Source organism: Rhinoderma darwinii, chromosome 8 (genome assembly GCF_050947455.1).
Source record: "Rhinoderma darwinii isolate aRhiDar2 chromosome 8, aRhiDar2.hap1, whole genome shotgun sequence".
Classification (NCBI taxonomy): Eukaryota; Metazoa; Chordata; class Amphibia; order Anura; family Rhinodermatidae; genus Rhinoderma; species Rhinoderma darwinii.
Window position 1 is genome coordinate 19,389,183 of NC_134694.1, and position 20,272 is coordinate 19,409,454.

At 42.8% G+C, this 20,272-nt stretch overlaps 2 protein-coding genes across 10 annotated transcripts in view; one reads left to right on the plus strand and one right to left on the minus strand.

The window, feature by feature from the left end:
• The window catches only part of TEX28 (testis expressed 28), a 210,802-nt gene extending 207,500 nt beyond the window's left edge, over positions 1-3,302 (minus strand). For 5 of the 9 annotated variants that reach the window (XM_075835439.1, XM_075835441.1, XM_075835440.1 and 2 more), the window contains exon 1: positions 2,994-3,147. The gene's annotated coding sequence lies outside the window, so the exon portion shown is untranslated. Of the gene's footprint in view, positions 1-2,960; positions 3,165-3,258 lie in introns of those variants that run through there. The other 4 variants (XM_075835447.1, XM_075835446.1, XM_075835443.1 and 1 more) reach the window with 3 other exon arrangements.
• LOC142659362 (protein bicaudal D homolog 2-like) overlaps positions 3,189-20,272 on the plus strand; it is a 32,070-nt gene continuing 14,986 nt past the window's right edge. Inside the window, exons 1-3 of the mRNA XM_075835434.1 lie at positions 3,189-3,388; positions 13,977-14,214; positions 17,671-17,883. Of these exons, the coding sequence (XP_075691549.1) occupies positions 14,014-14,214; positions 17,671-17,883 (414 nt within the window). The 5' untranslated portion in view covers positions 3,189-3,388; positions 13,977-14,013. The remainder of the gene's footprint in view (positions 3,389-13,976; positions 14,215-17,670; positions 17,884-20,272) is intronic.

A 20,272-nucleotide genomic window follows, 5' to 3' on the forward strand; every position in this document is an offset into this window, starting at 1 on the left:
TGCGTGTATTTCTAAACGTGGCGTTTATACTCGATAATGAGTAAATCAAGATGTTTGGAATATTTTGTTTCCAATTTTTTACCATTTGCATTTTATTAACATGTCTATCAATCCTGTGATTTCCACAATTCCAAACTCAACCCTATTCAGTTAAATAGGAATGAGTTGCAATACCAGTCACAGTTCATGCACAATAGCGCTATATGTTGGAGAGTCAAGATGTGTAAATGCATTCCTAGGGACGTCCAAAGATAAATAGATGTAACCACTGACCCATCTGCAAAATGAAAAATTATGGAAACTTCCCTGCAGCCCCCCTCCTCCTTTAAAAGGATCTTTTTAGGCAACTCATGGCTTACTATACACATTCCTCTTTAGGAATACTTACCGTAAAAAAATAAAACACCACAAAACCGATGCATGTAAATAGACGCCAGAGTGACTCCTCCCTGCTGTTTGGACTGTGATGATGGGACTGGGCCGTTAAAGAGGAACTGTGATCTCTCCTAACATGTCTGTTTTAGTAAAAACCTGTATTCCAGATGAAATAACACTTCTGGAGCATCTTTTCTTAGAACTCTACATTGTGCCGATCCTGTTATTCCTCCTAGAAATTTATTAATAAATTGACTACTGGGTGTTACCAGTTGGGGGTGTGTCCCTACACAGTCTGACATTGTCCAATCAGTGCTGACAGAGTGAGATTGTGTAGGGACACGCCGCTTTGACAAGAGGAATGGTAACACCCAGTTGCCAATTTATTCATACATTTCTTGGGGGAATAACAGAGGAACGGCACAACGCAGAGTTCTAAGGCTGGGTTCACACGACCACATTAACGTCCGTAATGGACGGACGTATTTCGGCCGGAAGTCCCGGACCGAACACAGTGCAGGGAGCCGGGCTCCTAGCATCATGGTTATGTACGATGCTAGGAGTCCCTGCCTCGCTGCAGGACAACTGTCTTGTACTGAAAACATGATTACAGTACGGGACAGTTGTCCTGCAGAGAGGCAGGGACTCCTAGCATCGTACATAACTATGATGCTAGGAGCCCGGCTCCCTGCACTGAGTTCGGTCCGGGACTTCCGGCCGAAATACGTCCGTCCATTACGGACGTTAATGTGGTCGTGTGAACCCAGCCTAAAACAAAATGCTCCATGAGATATCATGGGCAATACAAGAATTTACTACAAAAGACATGTCAGGAGAGATGACAGGTCTTGAGGGAAGAAATGCAGAGGTGCCTTAAAGATTAGTTCCACAAAATGGTCATGTGTAAATACATCCCTATAGCACGGGCAGCTAAAGGCATGCTGCACTACAGAACGTAGATCCTAATGGCTGATGTTAACACATTGGGCCTTGTTTATCAAAACTGCCTAAAAGTGGAAAAAAAGGCCCTTGTTGCCCATAGCAACCAATGAAACCTCAGCTTTTATTTCTTAAACTGCACTGGAAAAATTAAAGCAGCACTGATTGGTTGCTATGGACAACAAGGTTAATCTGTATGCCAGTTTTGGGAAAAGAGGCCCTTTATTTAACCGGTTCAGGACCTCCGATTGTGTATTTACAGCACACAGTCCTGGTCCTTAAAACCTGCTCCATAGTATGACTACTGCACGGGACTACTGCCAGGGACCCTGAAAAGAAGATAAGAGCAGTTTTCTGTCTTTTCTGGTATTACATACACAATGCTCTATGAGCAAAATGTATAGTACAGAAGCAGCACCGCATGGTCTTTTCTTGAGGGACAGACCAGAATGAAAATAAAAGTTAAAAAAAGCAAAATTAAATAAAATAAAAAATACACCAAAAAATACTTCTACACAAAAAAAAAAATCCCCCATGCTAATCATTATCGTAACGTCAGCCCTGACCTAATTAGCCTAAGGCCCCACTCACACGAACGTGTTTTTGCGGCTGCAATTCCCCCGAAAATCCAGTGGAGAATTGCGGCCCCATTCATTTCTATGGGGCCATGCACACGACCGTAGTTTTTACGGTCCGTGCATGGCGCGGGAGCCCGCACTGCAGAAAGAACAGACCTGTCTTATTACGGCCGTCTTCTGCGGTCCGGGCTCATTGAAAATAATGGCCGCGGCCATGTGCATATCCCGCGATTTGTCCTACCTAACGCCACCTCATGTCGTATATGTATGCCAATATTTTACACCAGAAACGGTTATAGCCCATAATATATTGGCGCAATCATTGCAGGCAGGAGATGTAGCGATAGAAGGTGCAGAAGCGCGGTCGGACACGGGACCTGGAGACTGAGGGGGTCCTTTTTGAGGAGACCATTACTACAAAGGACATGTAAAAGTCAGCGGCCCTGTTAGGGTATGTTCACACGCAAATTACGTCTGAAATTACGGAGCCGTTTTCAGGCAAAAACAGCTCCTGAATTTTAGACGTTTTTGCAAGTACTCACATTTTTCGCGCCATCTTTTACGGACATAATTGGAGCTGTTTTTCATTGGAGTCAATGAAAAACGGCTCCAAAAACATCCCAAGAAGTGGCGCGGGCGTATTTTTGCACGCCGTTTTTGACAGCGACACGTAAAATTACACCTTGTCTGAACAGAACATCGTAAGACCCATTGCAAGCAATGGGCAGATGTTTGCCGACGTATTGGAGCCGTCTTTTCAGGCGTAATTCAAGGCGTAAAACGCCTCCATTACGTCTGGAAATAGGTCGTGTGCACATACCCTCAGAGTGTGCTTTTCGGCCCAGAAACTTCCAGTCACACCGGGCCCAGAAACTTCCAGTCACACCTTTGACACCAAGTTGTTTGGTCATTAAAAAAATATGGCAAATGTATATAACGCACGTATGCAATATAAAAAGAAAGCGTGTGTTGTGAATTTAACCTTTTTTTGCACAATTTGTCCAAATTAAAAATTTGTTGTCTCTTTTTCTATAATGTCGCATGTGAAGTACAAATAACAGTACATACAAAGCCATTATGGCGCTTCTTTTCGTGCATTACTTAGTATATCGGCAGAGGACCCGCTACCAACACGCTCCCTCCAGAACTGAAGACGTAGCACACAGACAAGCCGGTAAACCAACGAAAATAGCCAATCAGCTCCACAAACAATATGGGGCGGGCACTCCAATGAGAGTGACGGTGTGGCCGACCAATCAGAAATCCCATAGAGTAACCACTAGGGTGGAATGCGACGAAGCTATTGGGCGGGAGAGGCTTTTCAAACCAAACGGAATTGCTCGCCTCTTCTGTCCCTGTGAAGTACCGGAAAGAGGCGGAGTGAGCCACGCAGCGGTCCGTACATCAACGGTGGAAGCAAGTGAACGTTAGAGGCTCCCGGTCTACCGCGTTGTCTAAATGGCCGTATGAACTACGTCACTTTCGTCGGCGAACAAGTAAGTACTTTGAGAACTGTGCGGGCGGGTTTTTTTTTTCTCAAATTTTGTTTATTGTCCCCTCCCGTTGTTATTTTCCTGGTGGAAAGTGCGACTTTTTAGCAATATGGCTCGATATCCGTCCTGTATGTGAGAAGCGGGTAAAGTGCTAGTTGTGCTTTGCTGCTTGAGTTGTTTGCAATGGTCACGTGATCCATGTCGAGAGGCATTTCTTTAACCCTTTCAGCGCCAGACTAATTTTTCGTTTTTATGCTTTTGCTTTTTCTTCCGCCTTTTTTCTGCTGATGCAGCCATATGAGGGGTTAATTTTTACGGGACAAGTTGTACTTTCTGATGGTACTATTTAAAGAGGCTCTGTCACCAGATTGTGCAACCCCTATCTCCTATTGCAGCAGATCGGCGCTGCAATGTAGATTACAGTAACGTTTTTATTTTTTAAAAACGAGCATTTTTGGCCAAGTTATGACCATTTTCGTATTTATGCAAATGAGGCTTGCAAAAGTACAACTGGGCGTGTTGAAAAGTAAAAGTACAACTGGGCGTGTATTATGTGCGTACATCGGGGCGTGTTTACTACTTTTACTAGCTGGGCGTTGTGTATAGAAGTGTCATCCACTTCTCTTCACAACGCCCAGCTTCTGGCAGTGCAACACTGTGACGTCACTCACAGGTCCTGCAGCGTGTCGGCACCAGAGGCTTCAGATGATTCTGCAGCAGCATCGGTGTTTGCAGGTAAGTCGATGTAGCTACTTACCTGCAAATGCTGATGCTGCTGCAGAATCAAGTGTAGCCTCTGGTGCCGACACGATGCAGGACCTGTGAGTGACGTCACAGATCTGCACTGCCAGAAGCTGGGCGTTGTGAAGAGAAGTGGATGATACTTCTATACACAACGCCCAGCTAGTAAAAGTAGTAAACACGCCCCGATGTACGCACATAATACACGCCCAGTTGTACTTTTACTTTTCAACACGCCCAGTTGTACTTTTGCAAGCCTCATTTGCATAAATACGAAAATGGTCATAACTTGGCCAAAAATGCTCGTTTTTTAAAAATAAAAACGTTACTGTAATCTACATTGCAGCGCCGATCTGCTGCAATAGCAGATAGGGGCTGCAAAATCTGGTGACAGAGCCTCTTTAATATTATGTGTGACGTGCTGGGACAAAATTCAGAATGGGGTGGAATTGGAAAAAAGAAGCAGTTTCGCCATTTTTCTTAGGTTTTGTTTTTAGCGTGTTCACTTTATGGTGAAAATGACACATTACCTTTATTCTGCGAGTCCGTACGATCAGTGATTCCAAATTTATATAGTTTTTGCTCTATTTTAGTACCTCTTAAATTTAAAGTTTGAAAAACTTTCATTGCCATATTGTGACCCGTAACTTTTTTTTTATTTGTGTATAGAGCTGTGTAAGGCGTTTTTTTTTGTACTTGGAAATATGTAGTTTTTATTAATACCGTTTTGGTGAATGTCTGGCATCACTTTTAATTAAAAAATTTTGGGGGGTTGAAGTGGCCCAAAAAAAAAGTGATTTACTATTTTGACCTTTTTTTCCCCGCTACGAAGTTCACCGTATTGGAAAAATATTTTTATAGTTTGGATGTGGGGGATACATAAAGTGTTTTTTTGTTTTTTTTTTTATATGTGATCTAGGGAAAGGTTTGAACCTGCTATCATTAGATCGCTTATGCCATAGACTGCAATATCACAATATTGCAGTTTATGGCAAAATTGGCCAATGTTTGCAAACTTTTACTTGCTCTTACGAAATGTGATAATCGCCCCGTTTAAAAGGCCCCTAAATTTCAAAGTAAAAACGGGTGGCGGTTGACGATACGGCACATTGATCTGGAGCAATCGTTGGTATTGTAATTTCGTTACTACAATCTTTCAGCACATTCCCTGTTTACGATTGGAGATGTGCTGTAGACAGGGGACCATCTTTATTTTTTTTTTGTGCTCCCTATACAAATGTATGAGGAAAAAAAAAATGCAGCGTCTCCGCTCAGAATCCGCAGCATAAATTGACATGCTGCAAATTATTAAAGGGGTTTTTCCAAGACCAGACAACTGATGACTTAGCCACAGCATAGGTCGTCAATATATCTTGACATCAGGAGCATTTTGGTACAGTGTGTACGTTAGAAAGTGCCAGCATTTAAACAAAAATGATATTGGACAACTCCTTTTAACCCCTTCCCGCTTTGGCCGCTTTTGACCTGCCTGACAGAGCCTCATTTTTCAAATCTGACGTGTCCCTTTATTTGGTAATAACTTCGGAATGCTTTTACCTATCCAAGCGATTTTGAGATTGTTTTCTCGTGACACATTGGACTTTATGTTACTGGCAAAATTTGGCCCATACATTTAGTATTTAATTGTGAAAAACACCAGAATTTAGCAAAAATTTAGCATTTTTTCTAAATTTAAATGTATCTGCTTGTAAGACAGGCAGTTATACCACACAAAATACTCGCTAATTAACATCCCCATATGTCTACTTTCGTTTTGCATCGTGTTTTGAACATTCTTTTATTTTTCTAGGACGTTACAAGGCTTAGAACTTTAGCTGCAATTTCTCAAATTTTCAAGACCATTTCAAAAGGCTATTTTTACAGGGGCCAGTTCAGTTGTGAAGTGGCTTTGAGGGCCTTATATATTAGAAACCCCCAATAAGTCACCCCATTTTAAAAACTGAACCCCTCAAAGTATTCAAAACGGCATTTAGAAAGTTTCTTAACCCTTTAGGCGTTTCACAGGAATTAAAGAGGCTCTGTCACCACATTATAAGTGCCCTATCTCCTACATAAGGAGATCGGCGCTATAATGTAGATGACAGCAGTGCTTTTTATTTAGAAAAACGATCTATTTTTACCACGTTAGGAGCGATTTTTAGCTTTATTGTAATGACTTTCTTAATGCCCAACTGGGCGTGTTTTTACTTTTGACCAAGTGGGTGTTGTAAAGAAGTGTAGGACGCTGACCAATCAGCGTCATACAGTTCTCTCCATTCATTTACTCAGCGCATAGGGATCCTGCTAGATCACTATGTGCTGTCTTATACTGACATATTAACGTTACTGAAGTGTTTAGACAGTGAATAGACATTCCTTCCAGCCAGGACGGGATGTCTATTCAGAATCTTGACTCTTCGGTAACGTTTCTGTGGTACTTAAAGCAGAGCAAGCGTAATCTCGCGAGATCACGCTGTAAATGACAGGTTACAGTGAGATTACGCTTTGCTCCATTTCGGGAACTTAAAGAGGCTCTGTCACCAGATTTTGCAACCCCTATCTGCTATTGCAGCAGATAGGCGCTGCAATGTAGATTACAGTAACGTTTTTATTTTTTTAAAAACGAGCATTTTTGGCCAAGTTATGACCATTTTCGTATTTATGCAAATGAGGCTTGCAAAAGTACAACTGGGCGTGTTGAAAAGTAAAAGTACAACTGGGCGTGTATTATGTGCGTACATCAGGGTGTGTTTACTACTTTTACTAGCTGGGCGTTGTGTATAGAAGTGTCATCCACTTCTCTTCACAACGCCCAGCTTCTGGCAGTGCAGCACTGTGACGTCACTCACAGGTCCTGCATCGTGTCGGCACCAGAGGCTACAGATGATTCTGCAGCAGCATCGGCGTTTGCAGGTAAGTCGATGTAGCTACTTACCTGCTGATGCTGCTGCAGAATCAACTGTATCCTCTGGTGCCGACACGATGCAGGACCTGTGAGTGACGTCACAGTGCTGCACTGCCAGAAGCTGGGCGTTGTGAAGAGAAGTGGATGACACTTCTATACACAACGCCCAGCTAGTAATAGTAGTAAACACGCCCCGATGTACGCACATAATACACGCCCAGTTGTACTTTTACTTTTCAACACGCCCAGTTGTACTTTTGCAAGCCTCATTTGCATAAATACGAAAATGGTCATAACTTGGCCAAAAATGCTCGTTTTTTAAAAATAAAAACGTTACTGTAATCTACATTGCAGCGCCTATCTGCTGCAATAGCAGATAGGGGTTGCAAAATCTGGTGACAGAGCCTCTTTAAGGAATTCATCTAGGGATGTAGTGACCATTTTGACCCCACAGGTGTTTCATAGGTTTTATTAGAATTGGGCAGTGAAAATAGAAAACAACCTTTTTCTTCAATAAGACGTAGCTTTAGCTAAAAAAAAATTCATTTTCTCAACAAAGGTAAAAAAAGAAACCCCAACATTTGTAAAGCAATTTCTCCCGAGTATGGCAATACCCCATATGTGGTCATAAACCACTGTTTGGGCTCAGAAGGGAAGGAGCGCAATTTGGCTTCTGGAGTGTAGATTTTGCTGGATTGGTTTCTGGTTGCTATTTCGCATTTGCGAAGCTCCTGTGGGACAAGAACAGTGGAAACCCCCCAGAAGCGATCCCATTTTGGAAACTACACCCTCAAGGTATTCACATAGGGGTGTAGTGAGCATGTTAGACATGCTGGTGTTTTGCAGAAATTAGTGTGCATTCGATGTTGAAAAGTGAAAATGGGATTTTTTTCCATTGATATGCCAATATGTGGTGCCCAGCTTGTGCCACCATAACAAGACAGCTCTCTAATTATTATGCTGTGTTTCCTGGTTTTAGAAACACCCTACGTGTGGCCCTAATCTTTTGCCTGGACATTTGACCAGTCTCAGGAGTGAAAGAGTACCATGTGAAATTGAGGCCTAATTTGACTGTTTACAAAAGTATTGGTTCACAATTGCAGAGGCTCAGATGGGAAATAATAAAAGAAACCCCTGAAGTGACCACATTTTGGAAGCTACACCCCTCAAGGTATTAAGGGGTGAAGTGAGAATTTTCACCCCACAGGTCTCTTCCATAAATGATTGTACTGCGGATGGTGCAAAGTAAAAATGAAAAATTTTCCCTAGATATGCCAATTCAGTGGCAAATATGTCATGCCCATCTTGTGCCACTGGAGACACACGCCCCAAATATTGTTAAAAGGGTTCTCCCGGGTATGGCGATACTATGTGTGGAAGTAAATGGCTGTCTGGGCACGCTGTAGGGTTTAGAAGGGTGGGAGCGCCATTTGGCTTTTGGACACTGGATTTTCTTTGGTGGTGGTTTTGTTTTGGGGTTTTACTAGTATTTCCGTTTATAATGTGGGGGTACATGTAAGGTGGGCAAGGTACATCAGGGGCATAGTCAGGTGGTATAATAATGGGTTAAAAAAACAAACAAACCAATAAATTGATCCATAGATGTGTATTACGCTGTGACACAATCCTTTCTGCACAGGCCGGTCTCGCACTGATAAATGTCCTTCATTATCCCCCTTTTGGTCCACACTCTGTTTGTGGAATCTTGCTGGGAAAGTGTTGTCCTGGTATAATACGGGCACCCTTGCTTCCAGCAGATATGTTTTGGGCCCTACCCTTTCTGGTTCCCTACTTTTAGGGCCTTGACAAATCGCCTCTTGAAACAGGAGAAATGTTCCCCTTGGGCCAGCACAACTGCATATTTTTTGTTTCTTTACTTGGAGCCTTGACTAATTTTATTTTTTCATAGACGTAGTGGTATAAGGGCTGTTTTTTTTTTTTATTTTATTTTTTTTGCAGAACGAGCTGTATTTCTTATTGGTACCATTTTGAGGTACATGTTGCTTTTTGTTCAGTTTTTAGCCTATATTTTTGAGTCAAGGTGACTAAAAAAAAAACGATGCTAGAATTGCGTTTTTTTGAATTTCTTTTTATACAGCGTTCACCGTGCGTTATAAATGACATGTAAACTTTATTCTGCGGGTCAGTACGATTCCGGCGATACCTAATTTATAGCACTTTTTTATGTTTTATAACTTTTTGCACAATATTAATTTTGTAAAGAATTTATTTCATCACCATGTTGTGAGAACCATAACTTTTTACTTTTTTCGTCAACTAAGCTGTATGAGGGCTTGTTTTTTGCAAGACGAGCTATAGTTGTATACTTTGGATACGTGCGACTTTCATCAATTTTTATTCAACATTTTTTGTAGGGCGAAGTGACCAAAAAACAAATTCTGGCATTAGTTTTTACGTTTCTTTTTATGCAGTTCCCCGTGTGGATTAAATAACATAATATTTTTTAAGTTCAGGTCGTTACGGACGCGGCGATACCTAATATGTATGGATTATTTCTTTTCAATTATAACGGACTTGATAAGGGAAAAATGGCGATTTTTGTGTTTTTTATTTTGATTTTCACTTTTTTTTAAAAAAGAAATAAATTTTCCCCTTTCTTTACATTTTTATTTTATTTTTTTTAGTCCCACTAGTGGACTTGAAGGTCCAACTGTCGGATCGGCTTCCGTAACGGCAAAGCAGGAGACTGTTGTTAGGCCTCCTGTTGCCATAGCAGCAGCCATTCGATTGTAGGGCAGGGCTGCCGATCTGCAGCCAACCACTAAGATGCAGCAATCGCTTTTGTTAGCTGCATCTAAGGGGTTAATGGCAGGAATCGGAGCTAGATCCGGTTCCTGCTGTTATAGGTCAATGTCAGCTGTATCATACAGCTGACAACCACCGCTGATAACTCTGGCTCAGCTCCTGAGCCGGCGCCATCTTGCCGACTGCTTCTGATACCTTTTAGGCTCTGCCTCCGGACGGGCCTGAAAGGCTTCCCAACTAGGCATACCGGGAGGCTAGTGTTAGGCCTCCGGTTGCCTTTGCAGCCACCGGCACCCTGGCAATTTCACTGCTGGGGTGTCTATTATCTGCAGACCCCTTAAAGGGAATGTGTTGCCAGCAAAACATGATTTTTTTTAAGTTAAACAATTAGTGTGTAGGAGATTAAACATTGTTCTAATTTTTTTTTTTTTTTTTCACGAGTCAGGAAATATTATAAATTGGATTCTAATTTATAATATTTCCCATTGCTGGTCACTAGATGGAGCCATTCCCAAAATTGCAGCATTGCATGTGGTAAAGCAACCACATTGCTTTATGCTGCAAAATTGGGTAAAAAGCCCTCGCTCTAGTGAGCTCTCAGCATCCCCCCCTCCTTTATCCTGGCTAGTGCCGGGAGAAACGAGGGGTTTGAACGGTCTAACCTCCTACACTGTGTGTCGCCATTTTTTGAGCTAACACACAGTGTAGAAGGTTTACATACAGTAGTAAACACACACTGAACACAAACATACATAGAAATCCCTTACCTGCTCCAGTCGCCGCCGCTCCCTCCGGTCCATCCGCTCCGTCTGCTGCCGCTGCTCCATGTGCACAAGTCCGGAAGCCGCGACCGGAAGTAGTAATCTTACTGTCCGGCCGCGACTTCCGGTCCACAGGAAAATGGCGCCGGACGGCGCGCATTTCAAATTGAACTGTGTGGGAGTGGCGCATGCGCCGTTCCCACACAGCGGCGTACATGTTAGTGGATGGAACGGGCCCCGTTCGCAGTCCCTATGGGACTGGAGCTGCCGTATTCCATGTCTGTATGTGTCGTTAATCGACACATACAGAAATGGAAAAAAAAATGGCAGCCCCCATAGGGAAGAAAAAGTGTAAAAATAAGAAAAAGTAACACACAAACACACAAATTAATCCAAACGTTTTTAATAAAGCACTAACCTCTTTAACATATTAAAAAAAAAATTGTGGTAACACTGTTCCTTTAAATGCAGCGATTGCTCTTGACTGCATTTAAGGGGTTAATGTGGAGATCGGAGCAAACTTCGGTACCTGCCATTACCCTAGGGTGTCAGCTGTAACATGCAGCCGACACCCAGGGATGGTGGCACCGACGCAGCTTCTGAGCCGGTGTCCACCATTTATCGTATTGATACTGCAAAATGCGGGATGCACTAGCTTTCCATGACTTATCCATACGAGAAATGTCGGGAAGGGGGTTAAAAGGCTGTAGACTCTTGTTGGGGCAAGTGTATGATACCCTTACAAATGCAAGTACATGGGTAGAGCTTTGTGCACCAACCAGCCTCCCTATCCTCCAATCAAGAGTCTGATTACCTAACCTAAGAGTATATGCTAATGGCCCCCACCAAGAGGCTTGTGGTAACTTCATCCTGTGTAGGCTCCTCTCCCTAATTAGAGGTGTAAAGTATTGTTTACCTGACCTAATTTCATCAATACTGAAAAACGAAGCATAGATGAGAGCTGATCACTGGTTTGCCTGTTTTCTCCGTTTGTAAACCGGTAACAATAGTTTTTTATATTGGCACTGACTTTCATGGTTTTATTGTCGGACAGCTAAAAATCTAGATCCTGGAGTTGTACAATTGGCTCTTAAAGCTTGTAGTATATTCTCCTTACTTATAATGTATAATTTTTTTTGTGGGGAAATGAATGCCATGGGTTAGGGTTACCATATACTGCTAACTCTTGGGTGTCATTTGTGTATATATCAGTGGATGCCCCTGCTGGATATGAGTGACTGGCTCCCACTGCTACATTATACTGTCTGCATTCACAGACTTGCGGGGGTGTTGCCAAGGCTTTACGTGTCAATGTTGTCGTGCCTGTAGATACTGGTTATGGGGAAGTTCATGATGGTTTCCTGTAGGGTGGCAAAGACGTGTAGTGAACAGAAGAGCTGTGATAAACCACAAACCTTGTCATACCAGAAATATCGGGTTTGAATTTGTAAAGGTTATGATGAGAACAAAATAAAAAAAATGAACATTTTAGGAGGCTACTAGACCTGAAGATGATTGACCAGACGTCGTTCAGATGGGCGTATTGTAGCAAATGGTGCGGGGTTGTATTGTAGCAATAAGGGCTTGTTCACATCAGTGTTGCTTTTCCATTCATGGATTACATTGCAGCTTTCCGTCGGAGGAACCAGTGAACGGAAAGGCAAATGGAAACCATAGATTCCATTTGCATTACCATTGATTGTCAATGGTAATGCTTCCGTTGCAAATGGTTTCGGTTTGTTTCCGTTCCGTAAGGTTTCAGGTTGTTTTTTTTTTCCTTTTTAGCCGAAACAATAGCATAGTCGAGTACGGTATTCATCCTGTCAAAACGACGGAACCCTTGCACAACGGAGACAAACTGAAACCATTGGCACCGGATTCGTCACCATTGAAATCATTGGTGATTGAAACGGAACCTTATGGTTTCAGTTTGTATCAGTCAGGGCTCCGTTCGGACGGAAAGCTCAGATGGAACGTTGAATCAAATCCCTGACGTAGATGTGAGCGAAGCCTTAGTGCACCAAAATTGGTGAGAACTTTGTCATACCGCATGCCCTCTACCTTTATTGCAGTGGGGGACTTGCAATTTTTTTATTCCACTTATATGATCGCTGCTATCATGGAACATGGACAATAAACATTTTGACACAGAAAATAGAAATCTGTCTGCAGGCAGCTGGGGCTCACATTCTACTTTTATATTGCATATATTATGTGATCAAACCAATTAGTTAAGGTTATTTATTTACAAATTCTCAACTTCTTTCCTTCTGCAGCTTGCATGTGTTCCCATACATTACAATCTGCTGATCGCCGTTTACCTCTAATTCCGTCTGGCGAGCTCCATGTCCGCTTAGTCTTCTGCCCGTCCTAAATGCTGAATTCTGATGAAAGTTGAAAAATCCTATGGCTTTCGGCTAGATCTCCATAAACATATAGAGTTGAATAAAGGCCCTTTTACACCGGCCGGTGCAGCGAGTACCTATCAATGAGACATCGTTGATCAGCGCTCGTTTGCTCCTGTCACACGGAGCTATGGATGGGGACGAGCGCTCGTTACTCCGATCGCTCGTCCCCATACATTATCATGCCGTCAGCGCGTCCCCCTGTTTACACAGATGTGCTGCCGACAACGATAATATTTGACTTTTTAAAAACGATACGACCAGCAGATGATCAAGCGTTTGCTCTTTCATCTGCTGATGGTTCCCCTGTTTACACTGGATAATTTATCAGCAACGAGCGTTCTGTGAACGCTCGTCTGCCCGATAATCGTCCAGTGTAAAACCCCCTTAAGCCGTATCTGTCTTCTGGGCTAATAAAGGTGTGGGCGTGTTGAAATCTGACATGCCCAATCCTACTTTCCCCTGGAATCTGCTGTTGGGGAACAATTGGGTGACCACATGTACATTGAGGGGCGAAATTGTCGAAAGCCACAGGTTATGCTCTGTTCACATTAGCATCATGGCTTCCTTTTGAAGGTGGATCCAGCATAGTGAATCCCTACGGTTCTTAATGGAGTACGCCTGATTTCTGAATTTTGTTGATACCAAGAACAATACTGCCAAGTGCTATTCTTGGAATCCACAATACCGGAAAGAACAACGGAGACCCAGCAGAGGCTCTGAACGCAAATGTGGACCGAGCCTTTCATGGCTCTGATCATCATTAAACTTGTCCAGGGTGAAGTTTATCATCAAGTAGGAGAATCTGCTTTAGTTCTTTGCAATGTCACATAACTAGGTCACGGGATTACTGTCATGCAGTGATATTTGTTTGCCTTTAAACTTTTTTTTTTTTCTCTTCAGGATTAGTTGGCGTAGAGAGCTTCTCACTTTCCCCTCCCTCTTTTCAGTTTCTCTACCAGAAAGCAATGCTGTCGCCACCACATCTAATGGGATTTCTGTTTTTTCAACAGGTTCATCTGCAGGTTTTACTTGTTCGGAAGTAGTACAATGGACAGAGAAGACATTGAAGTGTTGCGGGAAGAGCTTGATCGCATGTCAGTCGAGCTGCAGGAGACGACGGAGGAGAAATTCCAGGCTGCTCAGTATGGGTTGGCTGTGTTAGAGGAGAATGCAGAGTTAAAGCAGAAGTATTGTGACCTAGAATTTGACTGCGATGCGCTGAAGCTGGAGTTAAAGCAGATTAAGGAGGTATGGGGGAAACACGCAGGATGCTGCTGTCTGGGGTGTTGGCATAAAAGAAGAAAATTTATTATGTGAAGTAGTTTCAACTATGAGCATGGACTCATTAAGGCCGGATTTACACGAGCGTGTGCGTTTTGCACGCGCAAAAAACGCCGCATCTTGCACGCGCAAAAGGCACTTAACCGCTCCGTGTGTCATCACCATATGATGTGTAGCTGCGTGATTTTCGCGCAGCCGCCATCATTATGACACTCTGTTTGTATGTTTGTAAACCGAAAAGCACGTGGTGATTTTCTGTTTTCAATTATAGTTTTGACTGCTGTTGCGCAAATCACGCGCGTCACACGGAAGGGGTGCGTGATGTGGGAACAACGCACAAATATAGGACATGTCGTGCATTTCACGCAGCGGACTCACGCTGCGTGAAAATCATGTACTGCCTGAACGGCCCCATAGACTAACATAGGTCTGTGCGAGGCGCGTGAAAATCACGCGCGTTGCACTGATGTATTACACATTCGTCTAAATAAGCCCTTATGCACATGGCCCTTAACTTAGCAATAAATCTACCAGTTTGACTTATGAATTTGTTTACGTCTTGACATTCGAGTGTCCGCTTTGGATTCGTAATCTTTTCCTGATCAGGGACTGACTGCCAGGACCAACACTGAACGAAGGGACAGCAGTGCTTGTCAAAGTATTAATCCCAGAATGAAAAATCTTCACCTATCCACCAGCTGTGATTTTATTTTTTTATTTTTATTTTTATTTTTTTTTTAAATTGCTGGGGACTTCACCACTGGAACCCCCATCAATCGTTAGAATGGGGGTCCAAAACCGCAGTGAGGAGGACATAAAATGGAGTGGCAGTTGAGCATGCTCAAAGCTGCTCCTTTCAAAGTCTCGGGGGGGTGCCGGAAACAGCGGAGTACATCGCTCGGCAGTTTCCGTTATTCTAAATGTTTGATGGAGCAGTAGGCACATGCTTGAGCGCCACGCCATTCAAGCTCCTTCTCACTGCAAATGGTGCAGGGATGGGGGGTTCGGGACCCCTATTCTTGCTATCAGTGGGGGTACCAGCATTGGGTCTCCGAGCAGTCAGACAATTATCACCTTTCCTGTGGAACATTTTTTTGGGGATTCTGGGAATACCCCTTTAGGCACTCCCACTCTGTAAAAGGTTTTTCTCTGAACAGCTGCAATCCTGTCCAAGCAGTAAAAAGGAGTGTTGCAGTTTCCTACATAGCAGGTTGATGGGAGTGCGACTGCTGTGAAAAAGTCAAAAAGCCCTTCTGACCAACCCCCACTGAAAGCATAACATTATATGATGGGAGTACTCCTTTAATTCTATAAGTAAGCTTTGTTTAAAAGTGAATATACACATTAAAGGAACCCTCCGAGCAACACTTATACACTGTTATGCCTAATGCAGGGCTTGAGGGGGCACTCCACGATACAAGAACATTCTTTTGTGTCATGTACCTCTGCCTCAGGCCCTGCACGAAGCATAACGCGGTGTAAGTCTTGCTTAGTGTTCTTTTAATACATGAAGCTGACTTTCTCATACGCTAGCCTTAAGGCCCTTTTACACAGGCCAATGATCGAGCAAACAAGTATTCATATGATCACTCGTCCCCAATCATTGCCATATGTAAACAGGGCAACGATCAGCTGATAAACAAGCAAATGCTCGTTCGTCGGCTGATCGTATAGTTTATGCAGCAATAAATATTATTGCTGTCAGCACATCTTGTGTAAACAGGGTGACGGGCTGCCGACATGGAAGAAATGTATGGAGACGAGCAATCGTAGTAAGGGTATGTGCACACGATAACTGCAGTTACGTCTGAAATTACGGCGCTGTTTTCAGGAGAAAAAAGCTCCTGAATTTCAGACGTAATTGCTCGTACTCGCGTTTTGCGAGGCGTCTCTTACGGCCGTAATTTGGAGCTGTTCTTCATTGGAGTCAATGAAAAACTGCTCCAATTACGTACCAAGAAGTGTCCTGCACTTCTTTTGACGAGGCTGTAATTTTACGCGCCATCTTTTGACAGCGACGCGTAAAATGACAGGTCGTCCGCACAGAACATCGTAAAGCCCATTAAAAGTAATGGGCAGATGTTTGCCGACGTATTGGAGCCGTTTTTTCAGACGTAATTCGAGGCGTAAAACGCGTCCATTACGTCTGAAAATAGGTCGTGTGAACCCAGCCTTACTATCACTTGCCCGTGCACTTCGCTCCGAACTGTCTCCTTGATCGGGGCTCGTTGTTACGGCCAAAATTGTCCGATGTAAAAGGAACCTTAGAAGGAACAATTTTGGTTTTTAATTTAATGTTTGGATGGTTTTAACCATAAGTGACCAGTAAAAAAAACAATTTAAAAGTAACTGATCAACTAAAAAAAAATCCCACATTTTAACGTTTTTGATCAATCATTCCTGATTATTAAGAGTCATCATTCCTGCAAAATCTTTAGGGTATGCAACAAGTCTACCTAATGTCAACATAGTCAGTCATTATTGCGCCTGTTCCATACATCTGAATGGGATTTGTTAAGGTCTAGCCACAGGTTGCCGTAACAACCCCATTCAGATGTATGGCACAAATTTCTGCAACAAACCTACTACGTGTGAACATACCCGTAGGCTGGATTCACACACATCGTTCATGTTACATTAAAGTCTATAGTGAGATATAAAATGCACTACATACCAACTGCGTTTTGAGTTGTGGTTTTGAGACCATTTGTTGTTTTTTTTTGCACTCCCAAACGCACTATGCTTGTATGGCTTTTTTCCCCGGTAGTCTTCTTTCTCTATAGGACTTCAAAAGACGCTAGAAAAAATGCATGTACATAACATCAAATGAAAAACGCCACCAAAAATCACATGTTACATTTTAATGGTGTTTTTAGAATTTATTTTTTTTTATTCAGTTTAAATTGCCAGAAAAATTCTGTGTGAAGAGGCCTTAAGAAGTGATGGCATGTCGCTAGGATATGCCATTTCATATCCGTGGTGCTAGGACCCCTATGGATCCTCAGAGTGCTACGGCTCCTTCATAGTTATTCTGTCCAGTGGGTGGTTGGCAGTGCCGCTGTGCAGAACTACCGTTGTTTTGTAGCCGTATGTTCTAGTATCTACTATTGATAGGCCATAACCTTGTAAGAATCATTGCGACCGTGACCAGCGTTCTTTACATTGATGGACACTGCAGCCTGGTATGGGATTATGTGCATGCTTGTGAGTGAATTACAGTGTTTTATGGTAATGACCCTTCAGTATTGCGAGGCGTTTAGGCCTTGTAAATCATCTGTGACTTGTATTCGGGGACTGCTGACAATTTTACAAGTTTAACGAAGTTCTGAATGAGAAGATATCAAGTTTGTGTGAAATTATAGAGACACAAGAGGGTGTCCGGTCCGTATTGGGAAGCTGATCTGTCCTATGTATATTTTTCAGGCGCTAGCAGAAGCTCAGAGCAACCAGAAGAGAACAGCCGCTGATGGAGAAACTAGAGAAGAAAGTCTGCTGAAAGAAACTGCCTCCAGGGAAGCAAAGTTCACAGGAAAAATCGACGAGCTGCAGAACGAACTCCGGCAGATGAAATCTTTCCACGCCAATACCTCAGCAGACAACGAGCGTCTCGGCCTTGTCATACAGAACCTAAAGAAGGTAACCTGATGTACCTGACTACAGAATTGCTAAAAGAGGGGGGTGACTAAGGAACTGTATTCTGACTGCCCATTGCAGCAATTGTTTATTGACTTGAACCAGCGGTTACCTGCTTCATGCCACGTTCTTCTTGTAGAGCAACATAAAGTAGTGACGGCCATTGAATATGATGTTTTATTGGTTGCAGCACGCTGTGAACTTAAAGTCTAGCGTATTCATGAGCTGCAAGCTCCCCCCCCCCCCACCCAACCACTGCATATTGAAACCCTCCTCCCTATTACTGTGGCAGGGAGAGGCTGCAGCTCATGAATAACGTTGCACCGCATTCGGACATGAATGACACATCAGCGTGTCTGTCACTACCGCATGCTGCTCTCAGACTTGAAGCCTGAAGTAGGTGATAGATCCACTTTAAGGAACTGTATCAAGTGGGACCTGGTGCTTTGGGACGTACTGTGACTTACCTAATTTAGGCCAGGATCACACACCGTTTTGATGCAATTTTTTTTGAGCCAAACACTGAAGTGGACCCAAAGGAAAGCAAATGCATCCGTCTTTTTTTTTTTTTTTTTTCTCTTTCCTTCACTTTAAAGCCACTACTGACTTTGGCTAAAAAAAAACTGCGCCAAAAACTGCATCGAATCTTTGTGTGTGATCCTGGCATTAGGGAACTGTGAAGGCCCAGTTGTATAGCAGTTTTTGAGCTAGTCAAGTGATCCCTCTCAACCCAGGAACAAAAGGGACAGTCACCAGTGGGCCTCCTTTATCAAAACTGTCCTTGTTGCCCATAGATTTTTATTTTTTTTGTCTATTTTGTTTGTCTAAAATCTACAGACTGCAATCTCTACTGCATTATATACCTTTTTTCTATTGTCGACGCCAAGATATTTGGCTGTGAGCTTCTTTTCCCTATGATATTCCATAAAACAATGTATTGTCTGTGTCTACAGGAACAATTGAAGCATTTAACTTCTGTTCATGCAATTCCCAAATATTCATCTAGTATGCAAAATGCTCCCTATTATAAGCAAAATTGTCAGGTCTGCATTGAGTTGAAATTCTGACCTTCAATTCCTGCCATATATAGCATCCCGTGTTCTGTCTATGGAGCGGGAAACACAGGATGCTTGTAAAATAGCCGTGTATGGATGGGATGCCAAGAATCTATATCCCCTGCAGCTTCATCTAGCTCATAAAAGTGCAAATCTGATAAGAAATAGATCAGGGAATTGCTATTCAAGTGAATGGGACTGAGCTGCAATACCAAACCGTCCATGGACAGGAGGTGGTGCTGTTGCAGTGTGGGGGGAAAAAGGAGATTTTATTTATCTCGAATCTCAGACCCCCCCCCCCCCCGCCCCACTTAATATTGTGTGGTACCAGAAAATGAAGAGATTGTTTTTTCAAACTATGTGGTGTGTTTTGTTATTTTGGGGGGGGGGGGGGGGGGGGGTTTACTTTTTTTTTTTTGCCAGTTTTAGTTGTTTCAGATAGGAGTTATTTCTAGTTCAGTCATTCAGGATTGCCGTTTCCTGCTTTTTGTGTATATTTCTGAGGTTGTGATATGAAGGACGTATGCTTCGTGCTAGGCAGAGACATCTTGGCTGTGCGTAGTGCTGTTTATTTTCTCTTCTTGAGGGACAAGCTGTTCATTGTTGTATAGACACTGCAGAGTCTGTTCTGGATCATGGTTTTTTTTTTGTGCATATTAAGAATGAGTGATTGCAGAGAAACGTAATCATTTTAAATACCAGTGATTTTTAACGGGTTCCTCCTTTCTAGTGATCGGTGGGGGTCCTAACCTTCGATTTTTTTTCCCCCCCCCACCCTGATGTGACCTGTCACAGGGGTATGTCAGAAGATATAGAGAACCTTCAAGGTTTTTCAGGATCAGAAAAGGGTCTTCTTAAACATTTCCACTCTTTCCATGGGCATAAACTGGTATTTGTATGGGGCTGAGCTGCAATAACACACTGCCACTGAACAAGCGTGGCGCTGTCTCTAAAAAAAAATAAAAAATTCTCTAACTGCCGCAGCGGTTCAATAATAATGTACAGGGCTGCAGAAAGGCTCAGATTCCCACCAGACGCCCTGTCTCACTGTACCACATTAAATCGGTGCTGACCTTCCCCCTTTTGTAGCCGGAGCTAAACATAGCAGTGTTTGTTTTTAATGATCCATGTCTGGCACGTTTTTTGTGTGGCTTCTTTTTACTTTTTCACTTGGCTATTCTGGGTTTATTTGCTCGGGATCTTCTAATGATTGCGTTGCCTGGGAAATCTAAAATAAAAGCCGTAGCAAAAAAACTAATTTTACAGCTGGACACACGGGCGTCATGACTGTTGTGATGGGATTAGTAATTAAACGTATAATGGGTATTGAAGTTTTT